A 21615-nucleotide genomic window follows, 5' to 3' on the forward strand; every position below is an offset into this window, starting at 1 on the left:
CTTAGTCTTTTTGTGTTTTGTTTTTTTCTGTCAGGTTTTCCTACGCCCATCGCCATCTACACACTCGATCGCAAGACTCGCGCACGCGACATAAGCCCAGGGAAAAACCTTCCAGGTCGAAGCTACAACATCCGGTACGCTCCTGGTCCTTATGGACAGCCTGGCGAATCAACAGAATTCTTTGGTCGCCGTAACAGCTACATCCGGTTTCCAAATAACGGCAGACTGGACGCTAAGGACTCTATAACTCTTCTAGCCTGGATCCTACCGTTTGGTCGCGGTCCAATCTTCGAGTACTTTCGAGGAGTAAGGTTTTGGGTTGTGCGCTCGGACACGTTATACGTTCACTTCATCCGCCGGAATGGGCGGCGCACGAGGGTGTTGATGAAACGACGCCTCAGACCACGCCGTTGGAATTACGTCGGTGCCACGTACGATAAACGAACTGGTATGGCTACCCTGTGGCTGGATTCAAGGCCGATATTGTCGCAGAATATCAAACGAATTCAATTGGCTACCAAAAAGACTGCTTACATGGGTGGAACATTCCGAGGTCGCATCGCTTGTATGCAGGTTTATTCTGACCCTCTGACTGGACCTCAGATTAAGAAGGTCAAGAACCTTTGTAATAAACCAGGTAAGCCATATAAGTCTTGAAGTGGAATCCGTAAAATTCTCATGTAGGCTTGTAACATGCGGTTGCAATAAATAAATTTCCAGCCAATAATATTTGTTTTTGCATGCGGATTATTACTTAAGGGATAAGACGAGTGACTCTTATGGGGTAAATATTTTCTTCTCTCACCCACTCTCCCCAGCCCCCATAGGCGAAGCCCCAGCTTACCCTCCAAGAAAGTAATTTATCTAAAACCTCTCGTTCTTCTACATTGATTTCAAACTTGATAAAGGGATTCTACTATTTTGTTCCCGGACTTCAGAAGAGATTACGCTCTCACTCTGTTAAGCAGTAAATATATACATCAGTTGCAATACTTTTTTTAATCTTTTTTTTTTATGGTTTTTCTGAATTTTAAATCTACTGATCCTATTTAAATTACTTACAGGTCCTTACACGCCAACAACACCATCTCCTGGTAAGTGTTTGATTTGCATATATTTCAATTTGTGTTAATTACTGTAATGTTCTATAAATCATTCAATTTGTCACGGTTAAGGTGTGTCTGAATAGTGCGAAAGGATCATTTTTTCTCTCTTTCTGTTCCCTAGCATTGCCTCCAGCTCTGGCTTTCTATCCCTTAAACGTGCGTTACAACACCCGTGACGTCAGTAGGAGCAAAAACCCATCAGGGCGCACGGCAAATGTGCGACCTGGCCTGGGTCCAGACGGAAGGCCTGGTGGCTCCTTTAGGTTCAAAGGTCGTGCAGACAGTTACATAGAGTTCTCGAATAAAGGTCGTTTGGACGCCCGGAATTCCATCTCTATCTTGGCTTGGATAAATCCGGATGGACCAGTTGGTCCAATCTTCAATTACAAGCCTGACGGGTTTGGCGTGCACATGTGGATGGTCCGTCGGCGAGTGTTGCTGGTACGTTTCGTGACGCGTACACGAAAGTTTACAAAGCCAGTGCAAACGAACCTCATTAAACCAAAGGCTTGGAATTTCGTCACCGCTACCTATGATCAACGTTCGGGAATTGCCCGATTGTACATCGATTACAGGGAAGTTGCGTGGATGAGAATCGGCCGGATACGACTGGCTACGAACTATCCAGCAAGAATGGGAGCCCGTATTGGAGACAAGCGTTATTTCCGTGGACGAATAACTTGCCTGCAGATTTACGACGTCCCACTTCGACCGATACAAATCAAAGCCGCCAAGAGACTCTGCTTGAAGACAAGTAAGCAAAGCAATTCTTAATTAAATTTGCATTCGTATTACACAAGCATCTCAGAAAGATTTGAGGTGTGTTCCAAGAAACCTTTTTTCCTTTCTTTACTTGTTATCAGTTGATGAATCGATTCAAGAGTGATTCGTATTGAATAATTGATCGATAGCTTGATAGATCGAATTGATTGATTTGTTTGTTTGTTGTTTATTAATGCTTTCATTGCTTGGTCCATTACTGATCGATCGATTGATTTTTTTTTTTTGGCAAAATTTCTGCATCTAATTTAAGCTACATAGTTGTTAAAAGTTTTTACGTTATCACTATCGTGCTTTTCATTCTTTAAACAGAGGTTATAACCAAACCAACAACGCGACCGACACCTACCAAACCCACCCCACCAAGGCGTAAGTAACCAATCAGCAATGCTCTTTCTCCATTTTTCCCGTCTCTCTATAGGCGACCAGAGGAGAAAGGAAGAAGTCGCCTTTACTAAAAATGAAGTCACCTTTACCAATTAGTGGAAAATCTGATTTTTCGTTCTCCGTGTTTTTTTTTTTTTTTTCTTTTATCCCGATTCCTTCACTTCAGTTTATCCCTTAATTGGCATACTTTTAGATATGTATATTCACGAATCTTAAAAGTGTGCGGTTTTAGTTAGCGGTAATAAAAAAACTCCTCTGCCTTCATGCGAAAAAAGCAAAACATAAAATTTGAAAATTGGTTTGCTTTATGATCACATTTTAATTTGAGTTCTCAATGTTTGATTATTAAAACATTCTCGTCATAGCAATCTTCTCAAGTTCAAAATGCGCTTTGCTTGAATTTATTGTTCTCTATATTTTCTTTCTGTAGCTTGCCGAGCGAATATGGATCTTGGATTCCTTATCGACAGCTCCTACAACTTGCGACGAGTAGGGCGCGGAGCTTTCAGACTTCTTACACGTTACATTGCAAGACTTCTTTACACGCTTCGCATTTCCACTCAAGAGACCCGAGTCGGCATGGTTACGTACGCGTCAAGACCCAGGCTCCTGTTCCGCTTTAACCGGTTTTTCAGGGCGTCTTCCATGTTGTCGGTCATACGAAGAATTCGCCTTCAAAGGGGTCCTCTTAGGATAGGAAAAGCTCTGTACTACGCTCGTAGGTACCTGTTCAGAAGAAGGCGTCAATGTGGACGCAAGCGCGTTCTCGTGGTGTTTGCAAGTGCACGCTCAGTAGACAGAGTGCAAAGAGTGGGACGCGTTTTAAGGCGCATGGGAATTGAAGTGTTCGTTGTTGGCTTTGGTAGACGATTTAGCAAGGCGCAGTTATTCAAGATCGCTACAAATGGGCTGCACGTGTTCACGGCGACGCCGAGGACGTTGGCTGCAGTTCTGGGCGCCATACGAGCTAAAGCATGTTCAGGTATCTTATGGGTTAAATTTGTGATCAATAATTCACAGTCATGTTCACACACACTATCCTGCTTGAGAATAGTCTTTAACCCACTTAATCGAACAGTGACAGTTTACAAGTTGATATCATTAATAACAATCTCAACGGTTCTATTTGCAACAGTTAAAAAAAAGTGATTACGTTTAACGGTTATAATCAGCCCTGGATCACTTTACAGATCAGCCGCCTTTTAAGCCATCGGAATATAATTCAAGTAACAACGCGTTAAATTTGATGTTTGGTTTAAATTGGCCCTCAGCCTCTTCTTAACTTACCATTGATTCATTTAAAGATCTTTGTGACCTCCTTACCTTGCTTACCACAAACGATTCAATCGTTGTCGTTTTTATTCTGTTTAGTAACCGGATCAGCAGCCGCCAGAGCTATATTCCCATTTAACGGTGTGACAAGAGGACGAGATATAAGCATCAACCGCAACACTGCTGCAAGACTTGTCAACGTCAAGCCTGCACCAGGCCCAGACGGCCTTCCTCTTGGATCGTACTATCTCCAGGGCATCGCAAACAGCTACATATACTTTCCCAACAAGGGCTGCCTAGATACAAAGAATTCCCTCACCATAGTGGTGTGGGTCTACCCTGAGGGCAGCGGACCGATCTTCCACTTCTTCCCTCGCGGCTGGGGGGTACATCTTTGGATGAAGAATCCGCGCACCCTACTGGTGAAGTTCGTGCCTAGGTCCTTGCAGACCATCAGCGTTGTTACAAGCCGGCGAATCAAACCGAAGGCCTGGAACTACATAGCGGCAACCTACGATTACGTCACTGGTTTGGCCACTCTGTGGAATGATGCCATACCTATATCTCAGAGGAATATTGGAAAGATCCAACTGGCGACTAACTACCCAGCTATATCAGGGAAAAAGCCAAGAGATCGAAAGATTTTCCGTGGCCGGATAGCATGTCTTCAGATTTACGATCGAGCATTGAATGGGAGACAACTCGGAGCTCTGAAAAAGAAGTGTTTCAGAGGTTTGTTTTCAGAATTATCGTTGAAAGAAGTTTTCAATTTAATATCGATATCGCGCTATTGATATTGATCTTTTGAAATTTTCTTTGTTCTTCGTCAGCTCGACCCACGCCTACTCGTCCACCACCAGGTAAGACCAACTTTTCTATCTCACTTACAATATTCAATGAAAACTCTTGAGATTTGAAAGTTCGGTAAAAATGTAAATGGTAAGACAATTTTGGCTCGACCGACCGGAAAATCTTCGAAATAAAAGGAACGTCTTGAAAGGTAGTCAAAAATTTCCAACTGAAATATCCGAGTGGAAAATGTGCTTACCATTTGCAATTATTCGCCGCCCTCTTGGAATTATGATCAGGTTTAACTCGTCAGTAGTCTATCTCGGTAAATTAGGGGGTTTGGGGTAGATGGTAAGTGGCCAATCCGAATGAAAGTCACCATCAGGCATTTTTGCTTACCATTCGCACAACCGTTGACGAACCGCTTTCTTCATGTAAATGGCAAACAACCGGCATCTCTTTAGATTTTGACATCCATATTTTCAGCCTCCTTCGTCAGTGTTGACGGCATGTCCGTATTATTTTATCACCTTCTCATACATCTTTTCTCCTTTCAGCTCTTCCACTTCTAGTCGCTGTTTATCCACTGGACAGAATTAATGGCGGCCGTGACATCAGCCCACGAAAATGCCCGACCGCAAGGCGAGTTGGCGTGAGAATCGCCCCAGGTCCAGACGGACGAAAAGACGGATCCACCCAATTCTATGGCAACCGCAACAGCTACGTCGAAATCCCGAACAACGGCAAACTTGACACCGTGGCCTCCATTTCCATTCTGACCTGGGTTTATCACGAGGACATCAAAGGTCCTATCGTCAACTACAGACCAGGTCCCGGATGGGGCGTTCACTTGTGGATGGTTGGACCACGCACGTTATTTGCACGGTTCGTCCGCAGGGATGGAGTGTTTACCAAAGCAGTGGTCGTCACGAGCAGAAAGATACGGTACAGAGCCTGGAATTACATCGGTGCTACATACGACTACAAGACTGGTGTTGCCAAACTATGGGTGAACTCGAGGTTGCTTGTGGTGAAGAGTATTGGACGATTCCGATTGGCTACGAACTATCCAATCAGAATTGGTGCGCGTCGTGGTGACAAACGGTACTTCAAGGGAAGGATTTTCTGTGTGCAAATCTACAGTCGTGCGCTAAACCGGAAACAAATTTTGGCGGCTAGTAAAACGTGCTTCAGGCCGTGTAAGTAGTTGTATGTGTGGCAAGTGCTTATGCGTAACGTAATATCCTGGTTGAAAAATTACGCCTTATTTTTGGCGCGAACTTTCAGCGTTAATTTACAATTTTACGTGAAATACAATAAAATACAATAAGCCAGTCACAAGCCCGCAATCGTAAGCGTAATAAGGTAATCAAATGGTACTGACTCGAGAAATTAGGAAATGATTCCTGTTGCGTTTTGTCAAAATTCTAATTATTTCCTAATTTCACGCGCCACTATTTGATTACTTATACTAATTCTGTAAGTGTAGTACGAGCCGAACGTTTCACTACCGTGAAAGCAATTATCCGTGTTTCACAAGAAATTAATTGTAAACGGAATAATTGTAAACGCTGTTTTGTGTAATGCGAGAAGTAGACGTTACCTTCAATTACCGTAATTGCGCTATGCATATGAAAAAACAATCGTTTACTAATAATTTTCGAGAGGCGGCTCCTTCAGTATCTCAGAGATGAGATTCGAGTCAATACCCTTGTCTGCAGGATGGAATGATGAGGTTGCTTAGCAGAAAGACGTCCGCTTGACCTAACAATAGAATTGAAACTGGAAATAGTGAAAACGCAATTGAAGGCATGTTATGATAGAGCGGTTTTCATTTGAGTGTCGAAAAATAATTGGTTTTGACGCTACACGATTGGCTTAAAAAAAACTCACGCCACGTTTTCATCCCATCAGATATGCAGAAGTAAAACTAAAACTAATCGTAACTCGTTTGCACCTGTTTTCCCGCGCTTTGCTTCAGCTACATACAATTACTTCGAGTTTTGATAGGCTCACTGGATTTTCTCCGTCCTCTGTGATTGGCCAGAACGAATACTTTGGTTTTGTTTTTATAACACTCAATTGAAAACCGCTCTAGTATCCATTTTGTTGTTTTGTTACAATGAGTGGTGAATTAATCTCACCTGGCGTTTGTTTTCCTTCAAAGTGCCTACAACTAAACCGATCCCAACCACGACACCAAAACCGATAACGATACCTACAAGGCCGCGAGGTAAGATTAAGATCCAAGACCGACTAATTAATGCAAGGGAAGAACTGGTTGAACGGGTAACAGAAGTCCTCTTAACAATTAAGGAGACTTCTGTATCACCAATAGGCTATTTCCGAGCTACCTTGTGTTTCTGTTTCAAAACGATTCTTCGTGCAAAACCTTTCATGTGAAAATTAGTTTGATTTGCGGAATCGGAACTGACGTATTAAGGTTATTCTCCAGTATTGCATTGCGCATCCTTACTGCGCATAATTTCACGCGTGATTAGCGCGCGCGCATTAGAAACAATGGCGGCTTTTTGTTTACAGCTGGACCTCGCCATAGAGGTAAATCGTCATTTTCTTGCAAACGAGTATGGTGACCTATCATTTTTTTTTCTGTTGTTTTGAATTGAGTGATAAATTTCTCTGTGTAAAATAAATATGGACCAATTCTCAGTGTAGAACAAAAAGCAATCGTCGGAAACGGGAATTTAGCAACCAATCGTTACTACAATCATGATGCTGTTATAAGGATTTATATGGGTATAAACAAGGTCTGTTACTCCTAAACGAACATGAGGACCCCTCATTTTTATTTCAGAATTTAAGTTCCCATAATATAAACAATCAATAGGCAAAGTTTCACAAAAATCTCAGTGAAGGTTCTATTTCAGTGGAATGACCTTAACAGGTTTTCGTATACACTTACTAAATGTTTTTTTTATTTTTTTAAATTTAAGGACCATTCAAAGCCTCGGCATTCTACCCTCTCACATCTAAGACAAGAGGGCGAGACCTAAGCGTGTTCCGTAACCCACCAGGAAAGCTGGGATACGTGCGCTCGGCACCAGGCCCTGACACGTATCCTGGTGGCTCGTACCAGTTCTATGGACGCCGCGACAGTTACATCGAGTTACCAAACCGCGGGAAACTCGACACAAGAAGATCGATCACTATCATAGCGTGGATTTACCACGAAGGTCGCGCGGGTCCCATCTTTAACTACATGCCAAACGGCTGGGGCGTTCATTTATGGATGGTGTCGCCGAGAGCGCTGTTTGTACGTTATACGCGTCGCAGAGGACGGAAGATGACGGCGGCGGTTTCCAGTCGTAAGATAAAACCGCGAACGTGGCAGTACATCGCAGCTACCTACGATTACATAACGGGGTACGCGAAGTTGTACCTTGATGGTAAAGTGATAGCGCAAAGGAGAATCGGAAGGATTCGACTTGCCACAAATTATCCCGTCAGAATGGGCGCCAGAAGAGGCGACAGGCGGTATTTCCGGGGCCGAATCTCTTGCGTAATGGTGTTTGATGTCGCACTGAATCCCAATCAGATTGCACGAAGGAAGAAGCGCTGCTTTAGAGGCGAGTTTCTGTGACTGTCTTTATGTCTGTCAATCAGTCAGTCAGTCAGTCAGTCAGTCAGTCGGTCGTTCATTTATATGTCTGTCTGCCTGCTTGTTTGTCTTGTCTGTCTTTGTGTATGCTTAAAAGTCTCTGTGTTTCTGTCTTGCTGTCTGTCTGTGTCAGTTGTTAAGTCGATCTGTCTGTCTGTCTGTCTGTCTGCATGTATGTCTGTCTAATTATTGATGGTTCATTTTTTTGCTCTTTGCTTGTTCGTTTGCTTGTTTGTTTTTCAACTATGTTTTTCTTTTATTTGTCCAAGTAATAAATTATGCTTTACAAATTTCAATTGTGTAATGCATCTCATTGTGACATCTGTTTTGGCGACACAAAGGACCCAAACGTTCTTGCAGAGGTACAGATAAGCTTTGACGTAAACAATTAATTAATCAATACTTTCCTTGATTCCATTCCATTGTAGGTGGGCCGCCTGGACCAAAAGAAACAGGTAAGAGTGAATTGTGTTGGGTTATTATTACTGTTCCATATGCCATCTACAATCGGCGACAAAATGACTTCAGACAGAAACATTCCCCGTAGAGTTCCTTGTTTCCACATGTAGCCGTATCATTGACATTTATGTCTTTCCCTCTTTTTTCAGCTTGCAAACCCAAGATTGACCTCACATTTGTAATTGACGCTTGCAGCGAAAACGATCGTTTCACCAAAGCTAACTTCGTCCGAGTCAAGAACTTCTTGATTCATTTAATCGGCGAGTTCAGTATCTCGGTTAAACGAGTGCGAGTAAGCTTGATATTGTACGCGCAGTACCCCAAACTCCTAATTAGCTTCAGCGCCCGAAAACCCTACATCGTCAGAGTCATTAACAACATGAAGCTAGTGTGCGGTGCGCGCTACACCGGGGCAGCGCTGAAGTACTCTTACACTAAAATCATACGGCGGACCTCGAGGAAAAGCGTCCTGGTTTTGATGACGACCGGAGCGTCCAGAGACGACGTACGTGGAGCCACCGCGTTGCTGCAGCGGTCGAGAGTAGAACGTTTTAGTGTGGGTATCGGAAGGCGTTATAGCTTTAGTGAACTGCAGTACATCGCTAGCGATCGACGCCATGTATACACCGCCGCCTACAGGAATCTAGAGTCCATTGTCACTCTGGTCAAAAAGAAGATCTGTAAATCAGGTTTGCAACAGTCTTTACTTGATTAGATATGTTGTTAAAAATTTAAACTATTTGAGTCTATCTTGAATCTGTTGTTACTCTGGTGAAAAAAGACGATCTGTAAATCAGGTTTGCAACAGTCTTAACTCTATGAGATATGCCTTTAAAAATTTTAACTATTTCCTGAAATATTTACTCACTTATTTAATTCACTCGTGTAAAGCTCGACAATAGTTATGCAGGGAGGCGAAGCCAGTAAACAATATTCAGTTTCCCCGAAAAAAGTATCGACACAAATCACGCTTTCGTGTAGATCATTTTGGTAATTAAAGGAACAGTCTTAGAATTTTTTTTTTTGTAAGACGTAATTTTCAAAGGAGCTAACCTCGTACTCAAGTCATTCCTTTCGCATTTGCCTCAGTTATGCTCATGCTTTTCGGTTTAACTGTAATTTGTGTTGGCTAGCAAGTAACGAAACTGAAGGTCTTCTTACCAATATACTTTTTTGAAAATTGAAAATTGAAATTAATAAAAAGGATAAAAAGTACTAGTTTTGACGATAGCACACATCCGTACGTTAAGTCTTGTTTACTTCTAAACTTGTTTGTTGTCGTTTTTTTTTTCAGATAAATATGTACCACCTATGAAACCAATCAAACCCTATCCCAGGCCCCCGACGCGTCCGCCTACCCGTCGTCCTCCTAAGCCCGGTAAGAGACCTCTTTTAACCGTACACAGGAGTTCTTCAACCATCAATATACATGGGTTATTGACCAAGCGTAAGGTCAAGATGGCTGGATATTGGCCAAAAAGGAACGAGGCTTATATTCAACCATGTTGACCTAACAAATTTGGTCAATAAAGGATATGTTGTATGGACTTTGATGAACCTGCCTCGGCTTAGGGGAAACTTTTTCTTGCCAGACACAGCGCGTAATCTCGAGCAGGCAACATAGCGCCATCTTTTCCGCTCGGGTATATGTAGCCAATAGCGCTGGATTTGGTTCATCTTGCGTGCTCACAGAGCTAGGCATATAAGTAACACTCAGACTCATAGCCCGCAAGGGCTACGGGTCAATAGCCCATGAGGCGGAGCCGAATGGGCTATTGACCCGTGGTCCTTGAGGGCGAAGGGTCTAATTGTTTTAGTATCACCCAACTAGTCGGACAGAAAAGGCAATACTAAAGTTAGCAAACGCAAGATGAAGAAATATTAATTTGGGAATAAAACGAAAGAAAGCGTCACGCTCGATTGCGCCAATTTCGCTACTCGAGGACTATTACAAATAGTCCTCTAGTAGCGAAGCCAATTAAAATGCAGGATTTGCATTAGTCCACTAGTTGGGTGATACTAATAATGTTTATTCCCACTCAGATTAATTTAGTTAACCTGTCGTATTGTTATCGCCGGTATTTCCATTTGTTTGTTATTTTGGTTGTTGTTGTCGTTGTTGTTGTTGTTGTTGTCACAGCTCACATACAGATGACGCTCGCAATCAACTGTTCTTCACTGCAACAAAACTTGCAAACGAGACGTTCAGGCTGATCGTGACACGCTGCTTAAGGAACCTTTTTTTTTTCTGGTTTATTTCGTACTGCAGGACCAGCCCGTGCCTTGGCGATTTATCCCCTTCAATCTCGCACCAGAGGAAAAGACGTTGGTCTCTATGGCAACCCACCAGGTATCCTAGGCTACGTAAGGCCAGCGGTGGGCCCTGATGGACGACCTAGAACATCCTACCAGTTCTATGGCCGTAGAAACAGCTACATCCGCTTTCCAAATCGCGGTCGTTTGGATGCGCAAAATGCAATCACGTTACTTGCATGGCTTTACCCAGAGGGCCCGGGACCAATCTTCAGATACGGTGTTGATTTCTCCGTCGGTAGGGGGCGTAGTTTGTCGCTGCAAATCTTCCCGCGTGGATCGCAAAACACCATAATTCGCCCCCTGACTGCGCGCGGCGTTCTGCGATATCGCACGTGGCAGTTTGTAGGCGCTAGCTATGAAAAAAGAACTGGGCAAACGAAGATTTACGTGAACGGAAGGCTTGTTTCTCGTAACCGGCTAAGAAGGGTTCGTCTTGGGACCAATATTCCTGCAACAATGGGAGCTGGAGGTGGTAGATATTTCCGCGGTAGAATCTCCTGTATGCAGGTTTATGGACGTGTTTTGACAAGATGGCAGATCATCAAGCGAAAGAGAAGGTGCTTTAAAGGTGAATGAAGTCGTTATTTCTATGAATTAAAGCCAGTTGTTTGTTACTCCTTTTTTCTGATAGGGTAATAAGGAAATTAATTAACAAAAATAGTTTTTAATCCAGCGTGGCAGTGCTGCCAGGATTCAGCGTGGCCGAATGGTTAGGGCACCGGACTTGAAATCCGGAGGTCGCAGGTAAGTCCCCTTAGGACCACTAGCTGGTGGTGTTCTCAGTAGTCCCGAGTTATGCCCCTCGGCCACGCTTGTAAATAGCCAACTAATCCATCTCCTGCCAGTTGAGATTTTTAACCAAGTTATGTTCATTTACATTGTATTTGTTTCATCATTTGTTTCCATTGGCCCTGAAAAACCCCATTTGGGGAGTGGTCAATTAGAATATTAATTTTTATTAATTTTTATCCATGTGAGTTTGCATCGGATGTTCGGGCATTTTTTAACTAGAACTTATTGCTGAATGTAACGGTACCCATGCCCTAAAAGAAATTCAAAACATTTTCTGCTTGCATTCCTGTACACACCACATACCTTTACTCACATTGCATTGTAATGTAAAAGTTTTATCTCTTACTTTAGTTTTATTTACATTTAATTTTCTTCTTAAGCAGGACTCCTGCTTATATATTGCGGCGATTATTGTTATTGTTACATCGAATTTGAACTGCTTTCCCATTTTGCCCAAAAGCTCAGCTCTTTTGTCCTTTGTATTTCACTTGTGTATAATGACAATTGTATATTGCATTGTAGGAGTTCGCCCACTTCCTGCTCGGCCGAGACCACGGCCATCACCACGCCCAACACGACCTCGGCTCCCCCCAGTACGACCAGGTGAGGAAATTACTTTGGAGAAAGTCAAATGACTTTTATAGGCACCCTGAAGCAACCAACGAGAATACAATATCTTGCCTTCGGTTGAAAGAATATTTGTTTTTAGTGGCGAGTACATTCAAATTTTTCTCTCGCTCTTGTACTTTTTTTTTCAATGGCTCTCATCTATCGTTAGTAGACATCTGTTTTGGATGTCTCGATATCAAATCCTGTCGATGTCAAATGCTTTTTTACACTCCAGCTTTCTATTGTTATGGTATCCCCTTTCTTACTCAACTATAGCAATCTAGATTAATAGCTTAGTCCTTTACATAATATACAATTTCAGTACAAATCAACGTAGCAAAGCAGATTTACCATAAGTCTGTTCTACATTATATTTTTAGTTGTTCGTCCCGCACGAGCCCAAGCCGTGTACCCACTTACCTTAAGTACACATGGTCGCGACATCAGTTTATACAGCAATCCCGCGGGAATCCCGCGAAGGATCAGGTACGTGCGAGGCCCTGATGGAAGACCGAATACTGCGGCGCGATTCCTTGGAAGTCCAAACAGCTACATTGAGTTCCCTAACCGTGGTAAACTGGACACTAAACGCTCCATCACCCTCTTGGCTTGGATCTTTCACGAGGGACGTGCAGGACCCATCTTCAACTACATGCCAAACGGCTGGGGCGTGCACTTTTGGATGATTACACCGACGACGCTGTTTGTACGGTTTACGCGTCGCAGAGGTCGGCGTTTTACCGCAGCTGTGACGAGTAGAAGGGTGTTGCACCGTCGATGGCAATTTGTAGGAGCCACGTACGATGGAAGGACTGGAATTGCTAAGCTGTTTGTCAACAGGCGTTTCGTAGCAAGAAGACGCATAGGAAGAATACGATTGGCCACTAACTATCCTGTCAGAATGGGAACTCGTGTTGGAGATAACCGCTACTTCCTCGGTCGAATCTCGTGTATGCAAGTATATGATCAGCCCTTGACATCATCACAGATCCTTCGACGAAAAAAGAGATGTTTCACACGAGGTAACATGCAGACAACGTTCTCGAGAAAGAAATTTACTCCGCTACTTTTATTTCTCTACTAAATGTGCTTCCAAAGTAACCGAAGTTCTCATGCTAATCTGGAAATTTTCACAAGTGTTCGTTATTTAGAAAGATAAATTTATTCATTATAGAAAACTGAGTTGAATTAATTGTTATTGACGAGTTTTATTCAGCAAGCTTGTTTTTCTTTTCTTTTGGTTTTCTTTTTGTTGGTTATTTTTGGAGAAAAAGATCATATTTACAAAGTTAGCATTTTGTTCTCATTGTTGTTGTTTCAGGCCCTGTGATTGTGCCAACAGTCATTCGCCCAGCCGGACCAGGTGATTACTCCTTTTTCTCTCTCTTTCACTTACTTTACTGCGCTTACTGGGATCCGCCCAAATTATGTTCTCACTTTAAAAGAAACCCAATACACTTCTAAAGAACGGGATCTTTCTACTCCCAAAACTTCATCACCATCCACTCCGCTACAACTGTAGGTCTACTTTAAATTTTACTGAACCTCTGGGACAGCTTTGTCACGAATGCTTATTGTTTTTTTTTTTTTTTTTTTCTCTCTATAGTTTGCCAAGGCAAGATTGACCTGGCGTTTGTTATCGACGCCTCCGGAAGCATCGAGGCCTCAGGCAGAGGAAACTTTAAGCGGTGCCTCAATTTCGTTAAGAGATTGGTCGCTTCCTTCAAAATCTCGAGGAAGTACACGCGCGTGGGAGTTGTCGTGTATTCCAGCAGGGCACGAAAAGTGTTTGGCTTCAACAGATACAGCAATAAACGTCTCCTCATGAAAGCTATTGACCGTATCCCGTACTTTCGGAGAGGCACAAGAACAGGCTACGCTTTGTCCTTCGCTCAGCGGTATCTGTTTAGAGGCAGGCGCAGAAGACGTAAGAAGGTTTTGATCGTGATGACTGACGGGAGATCCGGTGACCGCGTGCGCGGTCGAGCCCTGGCACTACATCGCTCAGGAATTGAGACCTTTGCTGTTGGTATTGGTAAAAATTACGATATCAGACAGCTCATACAGATAGCCTCCACCAAGAGACACGTTTATGTAGCGAGATTCAGAAACCTGCCGAACATTGTGCGTGTTATAAAGTCGAAAGCCTGCAAAGGTACGTTAGTTGTAAAGTAACTTGTTTTAGGTCAGTTTGGTACCACTATTTCACTGACAATTCAAGAGTGGTTTAAGCAGTCGTTCGACCTTTTCCATGCCATGTGAAGTTATGAAGAGTTCATGTAAATGTGGAAAAATCATTAGATGGAGTAGAATACACATTCCTATCAAGCATCTGTTTTACATTTGTCTTCCCCTTGTTTTATTGTTTTGTTTTGTTTGGTTTTTTTTCTCTTGTTTATTTTGTTTGTTTTTTTGTTCTGGTTTGTCTCTTTAAAGGTGCACCTGCGATAAACTACCTCAATATTCATACGGTTGCAACTTGCTTATAAATAAAATCTTGCTATAACTCATCAATTTTCTTGAAAATATCCTCAACATTAACAACAATTGACTACATCGTGAGACAAACGATAATACACTTTATTATAACATTAATATACCTTGATATTGACTTTTCAGCTGTTCGACCTCCTGTCAGGCCCCCCATAAGGCCTCCAATTCGACCTACAGCCCGGCCTCCAGTCAGACCTCGTAAGTTTGACCAAGTGTTTTGTACAACACTGTATACTTTAAACATAGAGTATTTGACGGTAACCTTCCGTTTTCCCGTCATTTTCAGGTCCTGTTCGTGCCTCTGCTGTGTACCCTCTGACGTCAAGAACACGTGGACGTGATATCAGTCTGTTTGGAAATCCCTCGGGGATCCCTAGGAACGTTCGATTTGCCCCAGGCCCCGATAGAAAACCCTACGGTTCCTATCAGTTCTTTGGTCGATCCAACAGTTACATTGAATTTCCAAATCGGGGCAAGATAGACACCAAGCGATCAATCACTTTGTTGGCTTGGATTTACCACGAAGGCCGCGACGGACCCATCTTCAACTACATGCCGAACGGCTGGGGCGTGCACTTTTGGATGATTTCACCGAGGACCCTTTTTGTACGGTTTACGCGCCGTAGAGGACGTCGATTCACCAAAGCAGTGATAAGCAGGCGAGTCGTGCCGAGGCGATGGCAGTTTGTTGGTGCGACTTACAACCAACGGACAGGACGAGCGAAGTTGTTTGTCAATCGAAGGTTTACTGCTAGTAAATATATCGGTAGGATACGACTCGCGACTAACTACCCGGTGAGAATGGGCGCCCGTATCGGTGACAGGAGGTATTTCCGAGGACGAATCTCGTGTATGCAGGTGTATGATCGGGCCCTCACAGCGAGACAGATCTTGCGTAGGAAAAGGAGATGCTTTAGAAAAGGTATTCATCGATGACTAATTATATGAACATAAAGCAGTTATTTACTAATTGCACAATTTTAGGACATTTCGCGACATAGTGGACGAGGTAAATTGAGACGTGCGTGCCTCAGTACCATGACAGCCGCGTTTTTGGCGCGAAAACTTTACTTTTTGGGAGACGTCATTCCAGTCAAAAATATTGCCCATGTTTGTTTTCCCAAAATGTTCATGAAGTTATACAAACTCATCATAGCGGACTGGCTAGCCTACCTTGTTTTTTATAAATTCAAGGATTAAAACTTTACCATGTTTAAGTAAAATCAATTCATTCCATCGCCCTCATCTTCGCTTCAGGTCCAGTCATCGTTCCTGGCGTTCCAAGTGGTCCAATTCGGTCAGCTGGAAAAGGTATGTTTTTAGTCTTATGATTGTTTGTTTCTTAATGAGGAGTTTATAAGAAAGAAGGCACTCTTAATAACGTTTTTTTGTGAAATCTATGCGCTCCGATTGGCTCCCTAAACGTTTAAACCGGCTTACTTTTCCGCTGGTTTAATACTAGCTTACAGAAAAATTAGTTTTTTTACCGAACTGAAGATGAGAGCCTCTATTTAATGCTTGCAGCCGTAATCATAGCTTGCGAGAGCAGACGTATTTCCGGCTGTCGCTTGTTTCCGTCTCGGTGGAGAGCAGCGACAGCCGAAAATACGTCTGCGGTCGTAGGCTAACGAAGTTGGCGAATTTCAGGATGCGATAGATTCTTCTAGAAGTTCAACTTGTTTTTTCCGTGGCCCTATACCCACATAGGGTTATGGTCGAAGAAGAAGAAAAGTGGAATATTTGTTTGTAGCATGCTTTCTTCTGTCTATCGTGGTGTAAAAACTACTTTTTAGTGACTAGAAAGTTACAATTCAAGTAGCTACGAAAGTATTGCTACACAAAGAAATAGTTTACGTTACAAAACGTCTTTCTACATGGGGTAGCAGCTAAAATGAGTGTTGTTGTTTCTGTTTTCTGTTTTTTTGGTTTGTTTGTTTGTTTGTTGCTGTTTGCAAAACTTTCCTTCCTTCTAACTTACCGCCTATCGTTTAGAATTATCTTTTGCTTTACAGTTTGCCAAGCTAAGCTCGACATCGCTTTCGTCCTCGATGGTTCCGGAAGCATCGAGGCCTACGGCAGAGGAAACTTCAAACGCTGTCTCGACTTTGTGAAACGATTGGTCGTTTCCTTCAAACTCGCCAGGAGATTTACTCGTGTCGGTGTAGTGCTGTTCTCGTACCGTCCCCGTCTCATATTTAGGTTCAGTACCTACAGCAGGAAGCGAGATATCCTCAGAGCCATCGACAGCATCAAATACCCAAGAGGAGGTACCAAAACAGGGCTAGCGATGTATTATGCGCAGCGGGTTCTGTTTAGGCGCAGGCGCGGTAGCCGAAAGTCGGTGATGATCGTGATGACGGATGGTCGTTCCCAGGACCGCGTGAGCGGAGCCGCCCGTACGCTCAAGAGGAAGCGTGTGACGATATTTGCTGTCGGTATTGGCAAACGGTACAATATCAACCAACTGTTCCAGATAGCGACGTCGAGAAGACATGTTTACACGGCTGGATTTAGGAATTTGCCGTCAATTGTCAGGGTTATCAAGACAAAGGCTTGTGCAGGTAAAGGAATTTTGTTGTAAGCTGTTTGTGTGTTTTTTTGTGTGTGTTTGTTTTTTCCTTTTTTTATGTTCAAACCTTTTCGAATTCTAATTGGTGTCATAACAAAGCTGATACCAGCTCAGGTAAAATGTCCAGTATTTCAGTCCGTCTATACCGATCATTGTAACAAAAAAAATTAGGGATCATCATCATCATCACCATCCTCGTTTCCTTTTCTCCGAGGAAATAAAGCTTGGGAAAGAGTATTATCATCGATGGTATGAGTGAGGAGACATAGTTTCACAGTTGATGACAGTCGAGAATAGGGGCGCAACTTGCGATTTTGCTCCATTACGGATATAAATTGTCATCATTATGGTAATCATAAATTATGTTCAACGATTGGTTTAAACCGTTGCCTAGATCCAGGGTGATTGACACCCAATTTCTCGTCACCATGTCCGTACATTGTTGAGCAGAAATGTGATCAGTATAAACAAATCATCAACTTGAGAATATAGTGTTGTAACTTAAATTCTTCGTGGTAATGAAACGTAGAAATTTATGGATTGTATTTTGAAATAAGATTTGACATTTTGTTCTGATCGTTTCTCTTAAGGTGCTGTCAAACCAGGAAAACCTTCTCGTCCAGCACGTAAGTGGTAGAACTTTCTAAAACTTTAACATCAAACTTGTCTTACACAAAGCTATTCCTCCTGTTTGGTGCTTAATGCACAACAGGAACTTCATGATCGGCCGCGCTCGTTTTTCTTATTCAACTATACCCGGGTTAATTCTCTCCCTTGAGGGCAATCGTCACTGCTCACAAATACAAGGGATAAGTCTCTAGAAAAAGTTCAATAACGAGGCGCGCGAAGTCTAAAAATAGAATGCAAATTATTGGAACCCCGCGAAATTCAGATAACATAAGCGTGTTTCGAGAGAAACAAGAGGAAAATGAGCGCCAAATTTTCGTTTTAAAAGTCGTTGTAGAAACACTTGTTTATGCGCTTGAAAAAGCTTTAAATCTTCCACCATTCCGTTTTGTTTGTCTAAGTTTGTCTGAGTTATAACGTCACTCGCGCACTTCGCTATTCAAGGTTCTTTTTTAAATATGCATGATTGCTTCTCCAACCCTTTACTAACTATCGTAAGATATTGATTTGTATTATTATCAGTGACGTGCCATCTCTTTATCTATGCATCAGTCTTAGGGATTCAATTCCAGACTAAGCTATTCGCAAAACTTAACGACTTCCCGGATTATAATCTCGATTTAAGTAATCGAATCGTATAAATTGAAGTGAATTGTTCGTTTCCAAAGGTTATGTGCGCGCCATGGCTCTGTACCCGCTGTCATACCGAACTAAAGGAAGAGACATTGGTGTGTTCTCCAATCCATCTGGAAGACTTAGCAATGTTAGACAGGCCACTGGTCCAGACAGACGACCGAACACTGCAACGCAGTTCTTTGGAAAACCAAACAGCTACATAGAGTTCCCTAACAACGGAAAGCTAGACACGAAGCGATCTATCACCCTTTTGGCTTGGATCTACAATCAGGGAAGCGCTGGTCCTATTTTTAACTACATGCCGAACGGCTGGGGTGTACACTTCTGGATGACGTCCCCTATTACGCTCTTCGTTCGTTTCACGCGTCGACGAAGACGGCGCTTCACTCCTCACCTTCAGTACCGTGGCGTTAAGCGCAGACGGTGGCAATATGTTGGCGCCACGTACAACGGAAGGACAGGTGTGGCCAAATTGTATTTGAACAGCAGAATGGTTGCAAGAAAACGCATTGGAAGGTTCAGGTTGGCAACGAATTATCCGGTTAGAATGGGAGCAAGGGTTGGTGACAGCCGCTTTTTCCGGGGAAAGATTTCTTGTATGCAGGTATACGGTATGGCTTTGAATTCTAGGCAGATTGCAGCTCGAAAGAGGAGGTGTTTCCTGAAAGGTAAATCTTGACAAACAAATAATTCTGCGTGTTGTTTTAATTGCCATGAATGTTTACAGAGACTTGTTTTAATGCCACTACACGAGTACAGCAGCAAGATGTCGACTTTTATCAACTTTCAATATCATGGATGACAAAATATTCCTTAATTTTGGCGCGAAATTTTAGCATTAATTTATAATTTCACATGTGAAATTACAAAATTGCCTTGGCAACGTTTGGCGCGAAATTTTTCGATACCATAAACAAGTCAAAACCCCGCGATTGTATGAGTAATTTGTCACCCGCGATATTAGAAGGTAATCAAATGGTTTACTCGTGAAATTAAGAAGTAATTTAACTTACGTTTTGTCAATATTCCTATAGTTAGAATTTTGACCAAACACACGCGAAATTATATACTAATTGCACTTCTCACCATTTAATTACCCATAGTTATTAAATTTCTTTGCTATAGAATGTATGACTCGTACACCGTTGAGTAGTTGTAATTTACTGCATTGAATAGTTTAATCAAACCCTCCCATGCAACGCATGTCATAGTAGTCAGACGAAGCAGACGAGCGCGAGCCATCAACAGTATTGTCGGCTTCATTATACCGTTAAACGTAAAAGTAAAGGGTGATTTCATAGCTCTGTTATAATTGTTTCTGTTTTGTAGGTCCAGTCACACCTGGTCGACCAGTCGTTCCAGGCGGAGTACCATTCCGTCCAGGAAAACCGAGTAAGTATCAAGATTCATTCTTTGATCATTACAGTTGACTCTAGTGACGGACATGCTATCTCGTGTTGCTCCTCATATTGAAGTTGGAATTGTTCCTCGCATTTAAAAAATATATTGCACACTAGCACTTTGCCGTTTTTGTTTGGATCAATTAGCTCAGAACAGCCAACTTAACTCAAAACAAAATTCAGTTACAACTAAAATAACACGCAAACTTCTCCTCACTTCTTGGTTTTCCTTACGACGTACGCAGACGCTATAAGACGTTGATAATCAGCACCTTTTGGTTGGAAAATGTACTAACAAAAGGTGCTACTTAGCAGCGCTCCACGGCGTGTATGTTGCTTATGCTTATGCTTGTGCACATGCTCTAGTGAAAACCAACCTATTATTATTCTTGCTCATGCACTTCCATTTCTCCTCAGTGTGCAAAGCTAAGGTGGATATCGGCTTCCTCGTGGACGCTTCTGGCAGCATCGAGATGTACGGTCGAGGGAACTACCAGCGCGTCAAAGACTTCGTCAAGGAAGTGGCGGGAAGCTTCCTTATCTCCAGGCGCGGAACACACGTCGGTGTGGTTGTATTCGCCAGCAGACCAGAGCCGGTTTTCCAGTTCAACACCTACTACACGCGGCGTGAAGTCATGAACGCTGTTCAAAAGATCCCCTACATCAACGGTGGAACCCGAATCGGCTTAGCAATCCGAAGGGCTACGCGGTACTTATTCAAATCTCGTCACCACCCCGGACGAAAGAAGGTTTTAGTTGTCTTGACCGATGGTATTTCGTACGATGACGTCATAGTCCCCGCCAGGAGGCTTCGTCGCACGGGTGTTTCCATATATGCTCTCGGAATGGGTCTTAAATACAGTCGACGACAGCTGGGCAAGATTGCGGGAACTCCCAGACATGTTTTCACCTCTAAGTTTGCGACTCTACGAACTGCCGCTCGTAAAATCGTAAGCCGGATATGCTCAGGTAAGTAAATTGGAAGAATTCCTTGACTTCGTAGACCATTTCCCGGCTCTTCAAAGTTGAAAGAAAGAAAACAGAGCTGCCTACACTACTAAAAACACAAAACAGCTACTGACAGTACTTCTGTACCTTACTTACAATACAATATCAATTTTTAACAATTTTTGTTTTTTTTAAAGGAACTTTACTTTCGTAACAACAATATGTACCTTTTAAAAAAAAATGCATATCCTTGTATTAGTGTACAGAAGGAGTATAAGTACTGTAAAGTTAAAGCAAACATTGCAAAATAATTTTAAAAAAAAGGAAACAGAGAAACAAAACATTACCAAGGTTATATTTCCGTTATATTCCAATTTTTTACCAAATGGCGAGTTTTTCTTGTCCTATCTCAGTTATGGCGTAAAGATTTTCCAGCGTTTATATTTGTTATACGGCTGTTGTCTTATTATACTTGTCCCATCCAGAACCAGGAGCCAAACCTGTTAAACCAGTTGGCCCTCGACCTGTGCGACCACGCCAACCAGGTAAACATGACCATTTATCAGTTAGAGCGGCTTTCAATTGAGTGTCGAAAGTTATCAGGCAATTACTTTGGTTTTGGTTTTGGTTTTACTACACTTAATTGAAAACGGCTCTATCGGAAGTGAAATAAAATGAAAAGAAACGGGAAAACAAAACCAGACAACTCATATCAGAGGAAATTTCTCCAAAGCTCTATACAATACTGAACCACTAGATTCTTAAAACCAGAAGATTTTCATATTTGTATTCGCAATCTGACGAAACCTACCT

The 21615-nt window shown here is 42.5% G+C and overlaps 1 protein-coding gene across 1 annotated transcript in view; it reads left to right on the forward strand.

Annotated features, from left to right (window-relative positions):
* Positions 1 to 21615, forward strand: part of LOC110051853 (uncharacterized) — a 76514-nt gene that overhangs the window by 12589 nt on the left and 42310 nt on the right. Inside the window, exons 17-43 of the mRNA XM_089279817.1 lie at positions 35 to 637; positions 1065 to 1094; positions 1228 to 1860; positions 2199 to 2255; positions 2704 to 3255; positions 3645 to 4277; positions 4376 to 4405; positions 4892 to 5533; positions 6502 to 6567; positions 7289 to 7921; positions 8382 to 8408; positions 8562 to 9101; positions 9707 to 9790; positions 10682 to 11296; positions 12043 to 12123; positions 12510 to 13151; positions 13451 to 13492; positions 13736 to 14284; positions 14749 to 14820; positions 14909 to 15544; positions 15880 to 15933; positions 16635 to 17183; positions 17782 to 17817; positions 18487 to 19122; positions 19784 to 19846; positions 20272 to 20823; positions 21288 to 21347. Coding sequence (XP_089135943.1) covers positions 35 to 637; positions 1065 to 1094; positions 1228 to 1860; positions 2199 to 2255; positions 2704 to 3255; positions 3645 to 4277; positions 4376 to 4405; positions 4892 to 5533; positions 6502 to 6567; positions 7289 to 7921; positions 8382 to 8408; positions 8562 to 9101; positions 9707 to 9790; positions 10682 to 11296; positions 12043 to 12123; positions 12510 to 13151; positions 13451 to 13492; positions 13736 to 14284; positions 14749 to 14820; positions 14909 to 15544; positions 15880 to 15933; positions 16635 to 17183; positions 17782 to 17817; positions 18487 to 19122; positions 19784 to 19846; positions 20272 to 20823; positions 21288 to 21347 — 9117 coding nt within the window. The remainder of the gene's footprint in view (positions 1 to 34; positions 638 to 1064; positions 1095 to 1227; positions 1861 to 2198; positions 2256 to 2703; positions 3256 to 3644; positions 4278 to 4375; positions 4406 to 4891; positions 5534 to 6501; positions 6568 to 7288; positions 7922 to 8381; positions 8409 to 8561; positions 9102 to 9706; positions 9791 to 10681; positions 11297 to 12042; positions 12124 to 12509; positions 13152 to 13450; positions 13493 to 13735; positions 14285 to 14748; positions 14821 to 14908; positions 15545 to 15879; positions 15934 to 16634; positions 17184 to 17781; positions 17818 to 18486; positions 19123 to 19783; positions 19847 to 20271; positions 20824 to 21287; positions 21348 to 21615) is intronic.

This window comes from Orbicella faveolata, unplaced genomic scaffold (assembly GCF_042242905.1).
Source record: "Orbicella faveolata isolate gen_17 unplaced genomic scaffold, um_ofav_v1 contig_47, whole genome shotgun sequence".
NCBI classification, from domain to species: domain Eukaryota; kingdom Metazoa; phylum Cnidaria; class Anthozoa; order Scleractinia; family Merulinidae; genus Orbicella; species Orbicella faveolata.